Source organism: Podarcis cretensis, assembly GCF_951804945.1.
Source record: "Podarcis cretensis genome assembly, chromosome: 3".
In the NCBI taxonomy this organism is placed as follows: Eukaryota; Metazoa; Chordata; class Lepidosauria; order Squamata; family Lacertidae; genus Podarcis; species Podarcis cretensis.
The window spans coordinates 14999592-15016925 of NC_137172.1; the positions used below are offsets into that span (position 1 = coordinate 14999592).

At 48.7% G+C, this 17334-nt stretch overlaps 1 protein-coding gene and 1 long non-coding RNA gene across 34 annotated transcripts in view; one reads left to right on the forward strand and one right to left on the reverse strand.

Moving 5' to 3' along the window:
- NRXN1 (neurexin 1) overlaps positions 1-17334 on the forward strand; it is a 1023765-nt gene that overhangs the window by 659659 nt on the left and 346772 nt on the right. For 2 of the 33 annotated variants that reach the window (XM_079968439.1, XM_079968441.1), the window contains exon 1: positions 4212-4510. The exons of 29 other annotated variants lie outside the window; for them this stretch is intronic. In XM_079968439.1, the coding sequence (XP_079824565.1) occupies positions 4279-4510 (232 nt within the window). In that variant the 5' untranslated portion in view covers positions 4212-4278. Of the gene's footprint in view, positions 1-4211; positions 4511-17334 lie in introns of those variants that run through there. 2 more of the 33 variants (XM_079968442.1, XM_079968443.1) reach the window with 1 other exon arrangement.
- The window catches only part of LOC307211992, a 964702-nt gene that overhangs the window by 330853 nt on the left and 616515 nt on the right, over positions 1-17334 (reverse strand). The gene's annotated exons all lie outside the window — the stretch shown is intronic.

Sequence of the window (17334 nt, forward strand, 5' to 3'; positions counted from 1 at the left end):
ATAATGCAGAGGATTCGAAAACGCTTTAAGTCAGAGGGGGAATCCCGTGATGCAGAGGATACACCTGCTGACCACAGTGAGTCAGAGGAAACACCTGAGTTTGTGCCCAGACGGTCAAGTCGCACAACAAAGGACATTCCACCTGAAAGGTATCAGGCCACAGGTGCGTGGGTAAGTTTCGCACAATGCGAATCTGAGAGTTGTGAGGATGTTCCACAGGTCTCGTCAGAATGCAAGGCAAGAGGGGGTGTTGGGATTCAGAACTTACAGGGTTAAGATATTCTGAGTGATGCCTCACATTCTGACGTGTAATTTGGAAGGTGGGAGGAGTTTTGCCTTACTTGTCTCTGTGTTTTCGAGAGAGACAGCAGCCATTAGCCATGAGTGCTAGAAGTCCGGGAGAATTAATCTGAGAAATGCTGAGTTGTAAATATTCTGCTGTAATAAAAAGACTGATAAAATGGACACACAAGTGCCTGATGTGTTTGCCTGGATCTAAGCAAGCAACAGTTTTTCCGCTGTGTTTTACTCTGCAAGGCGAAACTGGAGAGACGCAGATCGGCGCAGCTTGGCTGAGGAGCGTGCCGGACCGCTATAAACTGCAGCTAATTGGGGTCGTAAACCAATTAAGCCTCATTTTCTAACATGGTTCGTAGCAGGAGTGAGGGACCTTTTAAGATGCCAGATCCTTTTGAGGTTCAAGCAAGGGCCAAATTTGACAATGATGCCATGCAATTTGGTGCTTTAAAGACCTGAAATTGGGTACCACTCAGGCACCCAGGTGCTGCTAAAATGAAGGTTTCTTCCTCAGGAGGTTTGCACTGAAACCACTGCTAAGGTAAACACCCCACCTTCCTTTGTTTTAGCAGTGTTGTAGCATTGCTAAAATGGGTCGTGGGTTGCGCTGTGGGTTAAACCACAGAGCCAAGGCCTTGCTGATCAGAAGGTTGGTGGTTCGAATCCCCATGACAGAGTGAACTCCCGTTGCCCGGTCCCTGCTCCTGCCAGCCTAGCAGTTCAAAAGCACGTCAAAGTGCAAGTAGATAAATAGGTACTGCAATGGCGGGAAGGTAAACGGCGTTCCCATGCGCTGCTCTGGTTCGCCAGAAGCGGCTCAGTCATGCTGGCCACATGACCTGGAAGCTGTACGCCAGTTCCCTCAGCCAGTAAAGCAAGATGAGCGCTGCAACCCCAGAGTTGTCTGCGACTGGACCTAATGGTCAGGGGTCCCTTTACCTTTACCTAGCGTTGCTAAAACGAAGAGGGAAAAACTTCAGCAGGGTTTTAGTGCTGCAAATCCCTTCCTTAAAATTTACCGTTAGGAAATGTGTTGATAGTTGAGATTGTGAGATGTGGGTTTGGAACCTCTTCATTCCTGCGTGCGGCATTAGGGCTGGTTTACATGTGCGTATACTTTGCTTTTATATGCCTGTTGCCTTTGTCCATGGAGTTTTCTTGGCAGGGATACTGGAGCGCAAAATATGGTCTGAAGCTCAACATCAAAAAAACGAAGATCATGGCCACTGGTCCCATCACCTCCTGGCACATAGAAGGGGAAGAATTGGAGGCAGTGAGAGATTTTACTTTCTTGGGCTCCATGATGACTGCAGATGGTGACAGCAGTCACGAAATTAAAAGACGCTTGCTGCTTGGGAGAAAGGCGATGGCAAACCTAGACAGCATTTTAAAAAGCAGAGATGTCACCTTGCCAACAAAGGTCCGTATAGTTAAAGCCATGGTTTTCCCAGTAGTAATGTATGGAAGTGAGAGCTGGACCATAAAGAAGGCTGATCACTGAAGAATTGATGCTTTTGAATTATGGTGGTGGAGGAGACTCTTGAGAGTCCCATGGACTGCAAGAAGATCAAACGCATCCATTCTTAAGGAAATTAGCCTTGGGTGCTCACTGGAAGGACAGATCCTGAAGCTGAGGCTCCAATACTTTGGCCACCTCACGAGAAGAGAAGACTCCCTGGAAAAGACCCTGATGTTGGGAAAGATGGAGGGCACAAGGAGAAGGGGATGACAGAGGATGAGATGGTTGGACAGTGTTCTTGAAGCGACAAACGTGAGTCTGACCAAGCTGCGGGAGGCAGTGGAAGACAGGGGTGCCTGGTGTGCTCTGGTCCATGGGGTCACGAAGAGTCGGACACGACTAAACGACTAAACAACAACAACAAATACTTTGCTTTATTTTGGCAGTTGGCAGGTGAGTGTGCTCCATCATGAAGCATTTGTTTGGGGATGGTACAAAGCAAGTTTTTGCAGTGATGCTGTCACTGCCATGGCCCATTCTACATGCAAGACTTTGCTTGTGGATCTGGAAGTCACCAACTGAGGACAATGCAGGTGTGAATGGTGCAGCATTCCCATGTGCATATTCAGGCATTGGAGGAAATCCTTTGGGGAAGATCCTTAAGTCAGTGACAGACCACATGATCAGCTCAGTGCATCCAAGGAGAGCCCAGAGAGAGCCAAGTTGGAAACCTTGGAGAACCTCTGTGAGTAGCTGGTTTTGGGACTACAGTTCCCATCTTCCCTGACCACTAGGCTTACCAGCTAGGGATGATGGGAATTGTAGTCCAAAAACAGCTGAATGCCCAAGTTTGGGAAACCCTGGTGTAGAAAGTACTGAACCCTGTAATTATGCCTAAACAATTGTAACAAAATAACCACATCTCACCCTCCTTACTATCTTCCCCTTTCGAATTTCATACTTCTTGGGGCAGGGAGCTGACTATATGCACACTTATGACACCATATATATAAACAAGGATTATAGAGATAATTACAGTGGTACCTCGGGTTAAATACTTAATTCGTTCTGGAGGTCCGTTCTTAACCTGAAACTGTTCTTAACCTGAAGCACCACTTTAGCTAATGGGGCCTCCTGCTGCTGCCACGCGATTCCTATTCTCATCCTGAAGCAAAGTTCTTAACCCGAGGTACTATTTCTGGGTTAGTGGAGTCTGTAACCTGAAGCGTATGTAACCCGAGGTACCACTGTATAGCCAAACATCAACATCTTCATCATAGCAGAACAGAGAGTTTTCCGTATCTTCACCGGATCGCCTTTGCGCCTTAAAAAGCTCCTTGATCTCTGAGCGCAGGTGGCCACTGGCCTCCCCACTCCGGCTAAACTCTCCCCGAAGCACTAGCTGAACGGGACACCCCGTGAACACAGGGTGGGCATTTTTCTCAACCCCAAATATCCTGAGCTTTGCGGTCTCCACAGATCCCGCACCCCATCCTTTCCCCCGGAAATCGGACTCCCTGTCTTGGTCTCTCTCTCTCTCCCCCCCCCCCAAAGTACCCAGCCGACTACGGCGCCCCCCAGCCCGTGCGCGCGCCGCAGCGCCCGTCTGCCACATGGCTCGCTGCTGCTTCTGTGGCGGAGCCCTCCCGAGCGCAGGGGCATCAGGTGCCGCCGCCGGCGCCGCTTCCTTGCTCCCCCCTCGGCCGGTCCTCTGCATTGCATGCCGGCGCCGGTGATTTGCTGTGGGGAGACTGCAGATTTGCATAGCGCTCGCTCGCCTCGCCTCCTCCGCCGCCAGCCCGCGTGGCTCGCTCCGCGCTCGCTCTCGCCCGCCCCCCTCGCCGCGCTGGCTCAGTGCAGACGCGGGCAATGGATGCTCGCTGCAAAGCCGCCTCCTGCCCGCCGCCGCCGCCGCCGCCGCCGTCCTCCTCCTCCTCCGCCTCGCCGCGTCCCCCTGCTTCGCCGCCGTCTCGCTGGCAATAGGCAGAGAGCGGGGAGCGAGAGGGAGCTCGCCGGGGGAGCTGCCGCTGCCGCTGCCGCCGCCTCGTGCGTTCTTGGCGCGCCTTTGGCGAGGGAAGAGCTCGTGGCTCGCTCCGCTGAATGGATTGCCCCCCGCGGCCGCCGCCGCCGCTCTTCGCCGGGGATCCGGCGCCCCGTGCGCGCCCCGTCGGCCCCCCGCCCCGTCGATCGACGCCCGCTTTGTGGATTATGGAAGAAACCCCCCGGAGCGTCGCTTGCTAGTGGAGCTACCGCGTGAATGAGCGCTGGAGGCTCCTCGGGGCCGTCCCCGCCGCGATTCCTTTGCCTGGGGGACCCGGCGGCGCTCCTCAGCCGCCTCTGAAGGATGGTGGGGCTTCTCCGGGGCAAGACGGGACTCCGGGCGAGGGATCGGCGCCCGGCAGAAGCGCCCGCTCCGACGACGCGCCGCTTGGTGCGGTGAGACGCCCGCGCGCGGCTCCCTCGCCCAAAGTTTGCCTGGCTGCTGCCGCCGCGCTGGGGTGGGGGGACACCCCCGCCCCGCTATGCCCCCACGGATGGGGGAGCTGGCCCTCTCCGAACCCGCGCCGTCGTCGCGAGGCCGCCTGGCCCTGCTCTGGATACTCCCGTTGACTCTCAGCGGCCTCCTCGGGGTGGCGTGGGGAGCCTCCAGTTTAGGGGCGCCGCACATCCACCATTTCCATGGCAGCAGCAGCAAGCACCCGTCCGTGCCTATCGCGATCTACAGGTCCCCGGCTTCCTTACGAGGCGGACACGGTGGGTTCCCGGGTGGCTGGGCGGCGGAGGGAGGGACGGACGGACGAGGGGGTTGAGAGCCTCGACGGGGAGCACCTCGGCTGTGGCCACCTGGAAAGAGGGTGGCGCGCACACGTGGCGGCGGTGTGCGAGTGGACTCTGGATAAGAAGCACCAAAGGAGCGGGGCTTAGTTGCTGGGGGTTCTCTCCCCATCTAGAATCGATGGGGTAGGAAAGGGCGGAGGAGAGGAATGAATTCCCCTGCCTGCACGGAGGTTTGGGGAAGCCAGCGATCACCTGCCTTGGGGAAGCCAGAGCTTATGTACAGACGCCTGCTTGGCAAAAAAAGGCGCAGTAATCCTGTTGCCATTTGTGGTGTCGCGGGGGGTTGCGATCTAGTGGTTTTGTTGGCGTTGAGCAGCGGGGATCTTTCCGAGGTTTTGTTGCGCCTGCTCTCTTGCTGATGGTTGGGAGAATCGTGGGGCACAGAGAGAGAAGCGCAAGGGACCGAGGTGGGCATGAAGGAGGAGGGAGCCAGCCGCCCTCGATGGCCGGAGGGAGAGGAGACCGGCTTTGGGCGATCGCTAGGACTGTTGGAGTAGGAACCCATCCATGCACCTGAGGGGAAGGGGAAGACACACCCCCTCGGCAGAGGCGGAGAAAGGGAAGATGAGGGCGCTGCCGCCTCTTTCACGCGGGGAGAGGGTGGCTTTAACCCAGTTCCCTTCCTTCCCCCCCCCCCCAAGTCTCTGCTGAAAGGGGTGGTGGTAGCACTGCTCGCTATGTCCCTTCAGCTTGCTTGCAAAGGTGGCCAGAGATAGAAGATGAAGCTTTAAAGGGTGAGGGCAGCCTTCACTCTTTTTCTGAGGCTCCCCAATGCCAGCCTGGTTTCTCCAGCCCTCTGGATGGGTCCAAATTGGGTGGGGCAGGTGGGGAAAGAAGGCTCCTCCCCCTTGTTTGGGGGACAAAGCTCCTCTGCCTGACGGTCTGTACAGTTTAGTCCTCCGGGGAGGAGGGAAAAGGTACCCGCCAGCGGGAGAGGGTGTGTGCAGCAGGCGTCTGTTGCGGATAACTTGCTTGGGTTCAGGCTTGGGAGCGCGTTGGGGGCTATGGTGGCCTCTGTGTCGCTGTCGTGAGATGCACCCCGTTGACCGCCCGAGAGAACCATCTTGCTTCTTGGAGAGGCTCTGAGAGCCCTGAAACGGTCGCTGCCTTCTCGCTCCGTGCCTGCTGTTCTGACCAGCAGCGTTGTCAAACAAGAGAAACAAATTCCCTTCCTTCCTAGCAATGGCAGGAAGAGGCTCCCTGTTCCCTCTCTCACCCCCTCGTTTTCCTTTAGCACTTTGGCCACACATTGGGGCATGGGTGCTTCCCTGTTCTCCTTAATACTGGGAGATCGCCCTCTCTGCCAGGGGTGGTGGTGGGGGGAGCATTCCACTCTGCCTCACTCCCCGCTTGCCTTTCCTTTGTCGTCCCTTCCTCCAGATCTCCATCTCTCAGGAGTCTTCTTCAGAAAGGTTTATGTAAAAAGGACAGTGGATTCTGGTGTTGGGGAAAACAAAGAGCGTTGGGAGAAGGGGCCAGGCATTTATGGCGTTCCAGGGGCTTGCATTATTAACCCACCTTTCCTGCAGTGCTTTTTAAAAAAGTAGGTGAGGCTCATGTATGGCATCTGTAGTTGCAAGATGCCCACCTGGCTTGGCACATCTGTGTGTGTGTGTGAGAGAGAGAGAGGCAGGAATTGAGCTGCCGCTACTTGCTTTGTGGAAGCTGATCAGCAGCTCCTTTTCCATGGTGGGGGTGAGATCACAGGACAGCAGGGACCGTTTGGCCGCAATAGAAACTTCATTTGCCCACGGAGTGGTCAACTAGAGCCCAACATCTTCACTGTTGCTTTCTACGCATCTGGCGTGCCCTGGAGAGGGCGAGGCAGAGAGGAGGAGGTCCCGTGGCCCCCACTCATACCACACATATGCTTGTACATCTTTCTCTGCGCGTGAAGGCAGACCACGAATAAATCTGCTGGCATGCTTTTCCTTTAAACACCGCCGAGATGCGCTTATTTTTATCTCTCCCCAGCCAGCCCCCGTGGATCCAGCTCCCCGCCCCACGCCCAAGTTCAAACAGGCTGGGGAAGAGGAGAGGGGTGCGGGGAGTCTGTGGGTCTGCTGGCGCTTGTAGCCGAAGCCCCTCCGCTGTGGAGAAGGCTTCTGATAATTACACTCCTTCCAATTATCTCGGGCTAAAATCGATGGACTAAAACTCAGGTTGTCTAATTAGATAAAGGGCCCCGGCTGGGAAGCAAGCCCCCTAATTGTGGAAAGGCAACTGTAATGGACTCAATGTGTGTTTGTGGCAGGCGGGGGTCGGATTCTGATGCTGGGCAGAGGGACTCTTCTGCTACAGCTGTGGTTTTAGCTGAGCCTTTGAATTCCGAGAGACACACACACACGCATTAACCTTTTCTTTGCTACCGTCTCTGTCTCTAGATCTACATTCCCACGCCTGCTTGTGTACCGACTTGCTGATGTGGTACTAATAGAAGCAGCTGGCGGAGTGGAAATTCCACGGGATGTGCCCCTCTGCTTTTAGGATTTTGAGCACAGTCTCCCTTTTCATGAAGAAGCTTTTGGTTGGGTCGTGCAGCTTCGTCGCTCTTCATCTTCATATCTTTGCCATGCTTCATTTCCACTATCATGTGGCGTGTCATTCACAAGCTTCGCAAGGTAGCAGAGCGATCTTCCGGTGGCGAGCCATTGCGTCTTTGTGTAAAAGTGACCCAGTTGAGGCTGAGTGACAGTCCTGGCTGGCTTTTGATGTCTGTTGTTTCGTTTTTTGTTTTTTTTAAAAAAGCTTGCAATACTACGCCCATTTAACATGGAAGTAAGTGCCATGGATCTAAGTGAGGTTTTCTTCCAAGTAAACATACGTAGGATCAGACTTCAAGACATGCTGAAGAACGTTGGCGTGGGGTGTTTGCATGTACAAAAAAAGAAAAGAAAGGAAAATTACCCTTGTGTGGTGCACTCTAAATGTTAACTGGCCAGAGAGGGTATAACAATCAGCCGCTTTGCTTGCATTAATTTTGTAAATGCAGGAAAGGGGGGGGGAATGCTTGGAATGAGCCCAAAGTAGAGGGGGGGGGAGGGTTTGAAAGAAAAAAACACACACCCAACCCCATCCTAGCATTCTGTTCCTCTCCCACTTGACTCTTTCAGAAGTCCGCATGTTCTTTATCACATATGCCTTCATAGGGGAAATTAAGGGCTAACAGCCTTGTGCAGCTTCAGTTATTGCACATTTGGTTGAAAGAAAAAAAAAGGATCATTAAGAGCTTCCTGGAATAAAATCCAAAGGGGCAGATTGAAGGGAATGGGAGGCAAACAGCCCGGGAAGCCTGCGGAGCACAGTTGTGTTTCAGGCAGCGTTTAAAAAACCGTTTGCATACTTTGCCTTGGATTCAATTAAAGCTATATGGGAAGGGAAGAAGAGGGAATGGTGATGAGGGAAAAGCACCCAGCTGCAGCCAACCCCCTTTCCATGTTTGTTTGGGGGGTGGGGTGAAGGGAGAGAGACCTAGAAGCTAGTTTACAAGACTGGCAAGCTAGAGCACAAACACACCTGTAATCAGAAGGTTTTCATTTAGTATTTGGGGTTTTTTTTTTGATACCCGGCACAATGCCAAACCACACGACTTTCTGGCATCAGACGCCTTTGTGCACACCAGTAACAGGGGTGTTTCCTGGACTGAATTCCGGGAGGCTGGATTTGGTCATCGCTCAGTAGATAAGGCACATTGGGTAGAGATGGTCACTCTGTTATGTGTGCTTGTGTGTAATCATCCTCAATCTCCCCGCCCTCCCCAGTCCCTTAACTCAATCTGCTGTGTTGAACAAGGATATTGGCTTCTTTCACCTGTCTCAGCAGAGGTCTTGGAGACAGCCCCTCTTTCTCTCTGTGCTGGGCAAACTTGTGAGGGCGGCGGGGGGGAGAAGCATTAACTGGCAATGCTGGCAACAACAACAACAAAAGCCTGAGTTGTATTTTCTGGAATTTTGGAAGATTCTCGTTGAGTCCATTGTTAATATTTGTGCGTGGGCAGCAGGCTCCCCTTTTCTTTGATAAGCTCCACTGAAGCAGATCGGTTTCTGGCTCATGATGGGCACATGAAGTGCATCAGTGCAGCTGCCAGAGCGATGCTTCTGGAGAGAGGCAGCCAGTTACTTCCCTCAGGTGCTCAGTTCCTTCCCTCTGCAGTGCCGCTTGCCTGCTTAGACACTGGAGGGAAAGGGTCGACACCCCCTTTGGGTGTTCTACTGCTGCTAGATAGCCGTGTATCCAAATTCTGTTCTATGGCCAACACAGATGTATTTAAACAGTACCCTCTTTCTAACGACCTCATAAAATAGCTATTCACTTCTTACCAGGCCCCTTCCAGACTGTCATGTATTTATTTATTTTTTGCAGGTGTTTTTTATTGTTATTTTTTTGCAACATGTCATTGATGCAATAATAGTGCATTGATGGTGGATTTATCCACCGTCCACACATCCTTTGACTTCATTAGTTCTGTGATGCTTCCCCAAGTGTCAGCAAATTCTTGCCCTATAGCACAGCAAAAGCAAGCCAAAAAATACTGGAACATTTGTGGTATATATATAAAAAAAGTTACAGAGCTTCAAGCAGGACGTCGCAGGACATGCACCGATTGCACACAAGGCAGTATGTTTGCCTGAACATTTGCACACTCAAACAGTGGGATTGCAGGCAACCACTGCAATACCGTCAGGAGCAGAAATCATTGTGAGTGCACAATGAAAAGGTCGTTTGGAGAGGCCCATCGTTTGTGCACTTTAAGCTCCTAAGTAGTATTAGAGGTGGGGATGAAGTGTTGGACACGGTTTACAGAAAATGTGCTTTGGGTGTTTGCATGAGAAGCTAGGACATGAATATAACAAACACTTGTTTACCAAGATGTCCATTGTTACATCTTACATGCAACCCAGTTCTATGAGTGATGAGAATTCCAGGTGTGGTCAGGTTTTGCTTCTTTGGAATGAGATGATTGGAGGCTTGCTGGTGCTTCATAATACAGTATATGGTTTATTCGCACAAACATAGAGAGAGATTCACGGCATTCAACATACTGCAACAAATACTGCTGCCCCATCAATTTTCTAGGAGGAAAACGCCCACCAGTGCCATAGGATTCTTGGCAAGAGCTACTCAACTCTGTGTGTCTCTCTTCCAGTCCCAGCCTGAGTGAACTCAGTCTAAAACCTGCATCTGTTTCACAACCAGCTGGATGAACTTATTCCCTGCAGAAAGGGGGAAGATAAGGGAGAAGGAAAGACTTCCCCACTTCCAGAAGGAATCTCTGAGGGTTCCCATTCAGGCCCATCTGAGCCCATCCTCCCAACCAGTTTGCCTCATTCTAGCCACCCCCTCTCTTTTACAAACAGATACACAGGATTAGGGACAGCATCTTCCAGGGATCACTTAAAACATCATATAGCAGAGGCAGGGTGCCTTTTTCAGTCCATGCTGGTCCACTTTCCAGGGTTCGTATGCCACCCCAAAGGCAAAAGTGGGCAGAACAACTGACCTTTGTACAGTAGGCTGCATTCCAGCCACCTCATCCAGAGGTTTCTACATATTAAACACACCCCAATTCCCAGTCTCTTCACACTCCAGTCAGATAAGCAAGAGGTGGTGCCACAGTTCAGGGACACATTCCAGGCAGGCATAAACACCCCAGCTTGAAGCAGAGCAGGGCCACTGAGTGGTGGTCTGGCTTAGCTTGGCCTGGCAGTGGCCCCTGGGTTCCCCACCCATCATACAGGTTCATTCATTGAGGAGCTCTGATTTTCTATGAGACCACTGTATACTGATAGTCTGTCGGGTGATGAACCTGGGTTTGCCTCCCATGTCAAGAGTGGAAGGGTGCTCTACTGCTTTATAAAATCTGCATTGTTAAGTCCACCCGTTCAGGAAGAAATCTTGCAAATCATTTGGACTTGCTGGCAAGTGAATTTTATTTCTTTTTAACTGGAGATCATGTGGTAGATCCTACACAAAAGCCTTGCAAACGAACACATTGATGGGATAGATTATGGCGAGTTGTGCAAATAGGGGAATGATCTGCTTTATGAATTGCTGTAGACTTAGCAGCACAGGAGGGCAATTGCATTACAGGGCAGAGGGTCTGGATCCGAGGAATGCATGCTCTGTTCCACCGCCACCAGTAAAGTCCCTGTGGTTCACCGATGTGTGTTGAATCTACAAAGCGAGAAAGAATGCTCATGGGATCATGAGGGTATGTCCTTGTTTAGGAACTTGCCAGGTGGCACCAATAACCATGCAGCATTTTTTGCAAGAATCCCAGCTACCCATCAGAAGGCCTGGGCCCAGCTGTGAGACCATGGTCTATTTTCTCCTGCTCTAAGGTACTTAGCACAATCTAACTCTGATCTATAAGGTTGGGCACTGTAGCAGCAGCAGGTGACCAAGCAAATAGTTTGGATCTCAGGTTACTTCCAGGTTTGCTGCGGACAATGGGTGAAATGGACGCAAGCAGAGGTAGATGTAAGAAGAGGTTTGACTGTATTTCAGAGGGGTGGGTGGGGGTAGTTGGCAAAGAGATTTAAGATTCCTAGCAAACAAGATTAAAATACCCATTGTTGGATAAATTGAGTATTAATCTGTTAAAAAGCAACCAGTGTGTTCTAAGAGTGTTTCTTGTGTTTGTTTATTTACAGTGGTACCTTGGTTCTCAAACTTAATCCATTCGGGAAGTCTGTTCCAAAACCAAAGCGTTTCAAAACCAAGGCGCTTTCCCATAGAATGTAATGCAAAATGGATTAATCTGTTCCAGACTTTTAAAAACAACCCCTAAAACAGCAATTTCACATCAATTTTACTATCTAACGAGACCATTGATCCATAAAATGAAAGTAGTAAACAATGTACTGCAGTCACACAATGGATCAATCAGTAGCTGAACTGGGTTCCACACAGTCACAAAAACAAAACAAAAAGGCCCGGCCCGCAAAAGCAAAAACAAAAACACAAAATAAATAGTGAGATCAGACAGACCTCAGCGTAACACTCAAAATGGAAGTGTGGCACTCAAATCGGAAGCATAACACTCAAAATGGAGCACATTCAGCTGCCAAAAAAAGTTTGCAACTGGAACACTTATTTCCAGGTTTGCAGTGTTTGGGTTCCAAGTTGTTTGAGTACCAAGGTACCACTGTATAACCAAATCAACATTATCAGCACAGGTCAAACAGCTGCCCTTTCTTTCCTTCTTTTGTTCTCTTACTTTGTCTGTCATTCATATATATATATATATATATATATATATATATATATGAGAATGAATGGGATTTGGGTTTGAAATTGAAAGGGATTTGGGCTTTAGACACGAACAAGCCCATATCAGTGTTTAGATCAGAAACAACGAGTGACCCAGCAAGAATGCCCCGGCTTCCCCTTCTTCATGGCTTGGAGTCAGGGGGGGCAGGGGGGAAAGCAGCTGAGTAAGCAGGGAAGACCCCAAAACAGCTTCAAAATAAACCTGGAAGTCTGTTCCACATTGTTTGATCAGCTTTTTGTGAGTGTCTGTAGCTGGCCGTTTCAACAGCTGCTGCCACAGCCAACTAGGAGCTGCAGTATGAACCATAGTTATGCATGTTAGCAAACCTTGCCTTTTGCATGTGCATGTTAGCTGCTACATCAATAATATTTAAGTGCTGGCAAGCTAGACCTCCAGATTTACCAGAATTGTTGTACAATCCTTATAGTACGTTTGTATGTGTGCATTTTTTCCTTTGGAAGCATCAGTTCCAGCCAGTATCAGATCGTTCATTCTACCTTGGCTCCATCCAGTTCTGATTGAACTCTCTAGGAGCTTTGTGGATAGGAGGATTAAGATTTATAATACTCCAATAAAATCCTTACGCAACCACAGTGGATACATGATATTCAAATTAGGACTTTTTGTGTGTATGTGTGGAGGAGAATTTCCTGTTGCTGTACAAACAACATTTTTTTAATGACCTTGTTCTGTGTAGTGATGAATAAGAAATCTGTAGGAGGAACCTTTTCATTATACTAGATAATAATACACTTATATAACTCTTTATTTATCTCGCTGTGTGATTTTATTAAATGGGACTAACACACTTGCAATTTTTGCCTACAGCATAGATGACTAACCTGGGGCTAGGGCAGCACTGGGCTGGGACATGTCTGGACAGAACTTGAATAGTTTAGGGTCTCTGCTCTGCAGCTGAGTGACACTGTTAGTCCTCCCTGCCTCTTCTGCAGCATCTTCATAGGATTATAGAATCATAGAGTTGAGACCCTGAGGATCATCTAGTCCAACTCCCTGCAGTACGGGAATTTTCAGCTGTCCCATATGGGGGTTCATAATAGCCTAGGGTGCCATATTTCAAGAAGTTGTTGAGCTTTTTGGGGAAAATGAACCTCAAAGTTGCGCAAAAATGGCTGAAATATGGAAGGTTCAACACACTCAGCCTTTTGTTTATAAAGGTTAAAGGTAAAGGACCCCTGGACAGTTAAGTCCAGTCAAAGGTGACTATGGGGTTGTGGCACTCATCTCGCTTTCAGGCCGAGGGAGCCGGCATTTGTCTACAGACAGCTTTCCGGCTCCTGTGGCCAGCATGAGTAAACCACTTCTAACACAACACTGTGACAGAAACCAGAGCGCATGGAAATGCTGTTCACTTTTCCGACGCAGCAGTACCTATTTATCTACTTGCACTGGTGTGCTTTCGAACTGCTAGGTTGGCAGAAGCTGGGACAAAGCAATGGGAGCTCACCTTCTGGGGATTCGAACCGCCAACCTTCTGATAGGCAAGGCCAAGAGTCTCAGTGGTTTACACCTGAAAATAAAATAGCCTTTGTGTTGGTTCTAAAATTATTAACAGTGTTGTAGCCAGTAATCTGGTAGTTCACAGGACATTTTCCAATGGCCAACACAAAGAGATGGCAGCGGCAGTGTGGCATTTCCTACGGTTCATTTTATTCATTAGGGAAATTTGTAAGCCACTTAATCCAAGAGCTCTCTACACCCTATAAATAGCACAGCTGAAAATTACAAGGCTATTGAATTGTACAGTCAGAATGCTTTTAAATAGCAGTCACTGGAAACCACATGAGGGGAGAGTTGCTCTTGTGCACTGATCCTGTTTGCAGGTTTCACACAGGCATCTGATTGGCCACTGTGAGAACAGGATGCTGGACTAGATGGGCCATTGGCCTGATCCAGCGGGCTCCTCCTGCATTTTTTTTGTTTTGTTGTCGTTGTTTAGTCGTTTAGTCGTGTCCAACCCTTTGTGACCCCATGGACCACAGCACGCCAGGCATTCATTCCTATCTTCCACTGCCTCCCGCAGTTTGGTCAAACTGGTAGCTTCGAGAACACTGTCCAACCATCTCGTCCTCTGTCATCCCCTTCTCCTTGTGCCCTCCATCTTTCCCAACATCAGGGTCTTTTCCAGGGAGTCTTCTCTTCTCTTGTGGTGGCCAAAGTATTGGAGCCTCAGCTTTGGTTCTTACAATCAGGCATGTGCTTGGCTTTTCTCCAGGGTCTTTACCGGTTTGCTGAAATTGTATTTTTTTCTCTCCAGGTGGTTCTGAAATTGCTCTATATTCTTCCTTTAATTTGTGTTAGAGTGATAAGACAGACTCCTTGATTAAGGAGCATCCCAGCAGATTGGCTGGTGGATTGTGAGGTTGTGTGTGTGTGAGAGAGAGAGCAACAGAGAGAGAGAGAGAGCGAGACAGAGAGAGAGAGAGAGAGAGAGAGAGAGAGAGAGAGAGAGAGAGGTGATGGGGAGAGAGAGGCTCTCTTCTGGCACCAGGATCATAACTTACAGCCATTCTCCAAATGTGACTTTTAAGTTCCCCACATTTTATGTTGCCTTTCAAAAATTTCCATTCTGCTGTATCAGTCATTTTTCATGTCTCCTGCCAAAGTATTAACATAAGTTGGAATAAAATGAATAATAAAGCAATCTCAGTCAGCAAAGTGGTTAATTGGATGTGCTGTTAAATATGCATATTAGAGAGAGTGGGGGGTTTCCTCTGCTTCTGACAGCTTGGCTCCTCCTTTGAGCGGTAGCCTGCCTTTGATTCTGGGTGGACAGGCTGAGAGCGCAATCCAAATGTGGAAGGTGGCTGATGTGCTTCTGATAAACATCTTCATACAAGCCCCAGAACCTTTGCACACTTATCGATTGACTGTGGGGGCCTTTGCTCAGCCTGGATAAATAACAGCACTCCATTGTCACTTATCAGTAACTGCTGCTGGGTTAAGCCTGGGGTGATCCTGTATTTAAAACAAAAACAAAAAACAAAACAAGAAGATAGCATTGTTTCTTTAGTCAAGTGCTGTTCAAGCAATGTTAAGAAGAGTGATTACCTTGAAACCCAGTGGCTGCATTGGTCAAATTGCAGAGTTTTCAAAACAAAAACTCTGCAATGATTCAGTTATAGTTTGTTTGTTTTCCTTACAGGTAACAAATCAGTCAATTTTGATTGATGTGGCATAATTTTCAGAATTTGCTGGTAAGCTGAGAACAGGGCATGTGATCTGGCAACTGTTGCTGGAGTTAGGCAGGTTTGGGTCTGGGTAATTCCTGGATGGTAGGTTTTTTGGCGGGGAAACCCCTCAAAGGCCAACTTCCTGTCAGTCCAGGAAACTGTGACTACAGCTTCATCCTTGATAGGAGGCGATATATCTTCAGCTTTAAAATGTCTGAAAGCCCACCACCTTCTAAGACGGTCTGCCCCATTCTCAAACAACTTGTGCCAAAAGAAGTTCTTCCTTATGCTTCCCCCCCCCCTTGTAATTTGAATCCACTGGTTCATGTCCCATCCTCTGGAGAAACATAGAACAAATTTGCTCTATCATCGATGTGACAGCTCTTCAAATATTTGGAGATGGTTCTCATGTCACTTCCTAATTAGCTGTTCTCCAGGCTAAGCAAAGCCAGCTCCTTAACTCTTTCCTCACAGGACTTGATCTCCTCTCACTTTCTTTGTTGATCTCTTCTGGATCTCTTATTCTCTTTCTAGTTGAGCGTTATCCCTCTTAAATTGTTGTACCTGGAACTGGACATGCCACTCCTGGTCAGGTCTGGTCAAAGCAGGACAGAGAAGCACCATTATGTCTTCTTGTGATCTAGATATGATACTTCTCTTGAGAGCCAGTGTGCTGTAACAGCCTAAAATGTTTACCATGGCCTCTGTGGTTAAGGTTGCAAGCTATTAGGAGAAAGCATGTGGTTTTAAAAATTAGTTCAAGGAAGCCAGATGTGTGGCACTCCAGATGTTGTTGGACTGCAGCGCCCATCATCCCTAACCATTGTCTATGGTGGCTAGGGCTGATGGGTTTTGGGAGTCCTACAATAACATGTGAAAGGTCACCAGTTCCCCATTCGTGGCCTTTGTGGTAGAGCTCGCCTGTGGCGTTCAGCTTAGTGGGACATTCCATTCAGTACAGGAGGGGGGAATTGTGCTACCCAGCACTTGAACAGAACTTAGCCCTAGTACGTAATTGTCTTAAGTGTGCAAGAGTTGGTTAGCTCCTGATGGCTGGGCTGCAAACCTAAGCAATTTTGACCAGTGTTGAGACTTCTTGCAAAGACACCATGTGGTGCACGAGAGCTGAATGGTTATATAATTAAAATTTCCCTTCAACTCCTGCCATGCATGTGATCATTAGTGTGGTTCAGCATAGAGTGACATGCTTGATCATTTTATTAAATTTTCAGCAGATCATTTAGCTCCCTTGCTCATATTTCTGCTTCACCTTGGTTCAGTCTTGCCACAGTTCTTCCCCTGATTAAATAGTTAGACTCAGATTATTATTATTATTATTATTATTATTATTATTATTATTATTTCCCCTTCCCCACGCCACATCTCTGCCCAGTACTTAGATGTCCACCTTTGTATCTTGTTAAAATATTGCAAAGCCCACTGCAAACACGTCCAAACCTCAAGCCACAATGTTGCCTTTATTATTTAAGTCTATCTCCCTCCTCTCTTAGATTGGATAACCAATACAAGGCACAATGATATATATATTTATTCTCTAGAGGGAGGCGATCTTTCTCAGATAAGTCATTTCAGAACTCCTATTCAGTGCTACTGTTTTCTAGAAAAAGAGGTGCCAGAACTCACCATGAATGCCTCCCTCGTCATGCGCCATGTTGGAAGAGCCATTTTTTTAGAGAATACCTCTTCTGAGATAGTTTCATTGCCCTCTTTCATTGCCAAGGGCACCATCATAGAAAATCTGACATTCACCAAACCTTGACTGCAGAAACATAGGGTCACCAAGTATCAGGAGCTGTTAGTGAGAGTGAAGGTGTCTCGGCAATTAAGAATCTCATTGAATCAAGGCAGATGAGATTTTGGTCACACGGACTTCCTTCCTGCCTTAATGAAAGGAGAACTCTTTTGGTTCATAAGCCACTGAAATATTAAATTTGCTGTGTGAACTCTTATTTCTATCCCATAACTATACTATGCGGAACAATCCTATGCAGGCCCACGTAGTTCAGAGGGGCTTACTTCCAATAAAGTATGCCAGGATTGCAGCCTCAGTCTTGTTAATCAATCCTATGCATGTCTACTCAGCAGTAAATTCCTTTGCATTCAGTTAGCTGTGCTCCCAAGTAAATACGTACAGGATTGCATTCTCCGTTTCACTAGTCTAAATATTTATTAAATGTCCCTGCAGAGGAGCAGGAGCCCCTGGGCTCTTTATAAAAGTGCTGCAATTGTGCCAATAACATCACACTCTCCCC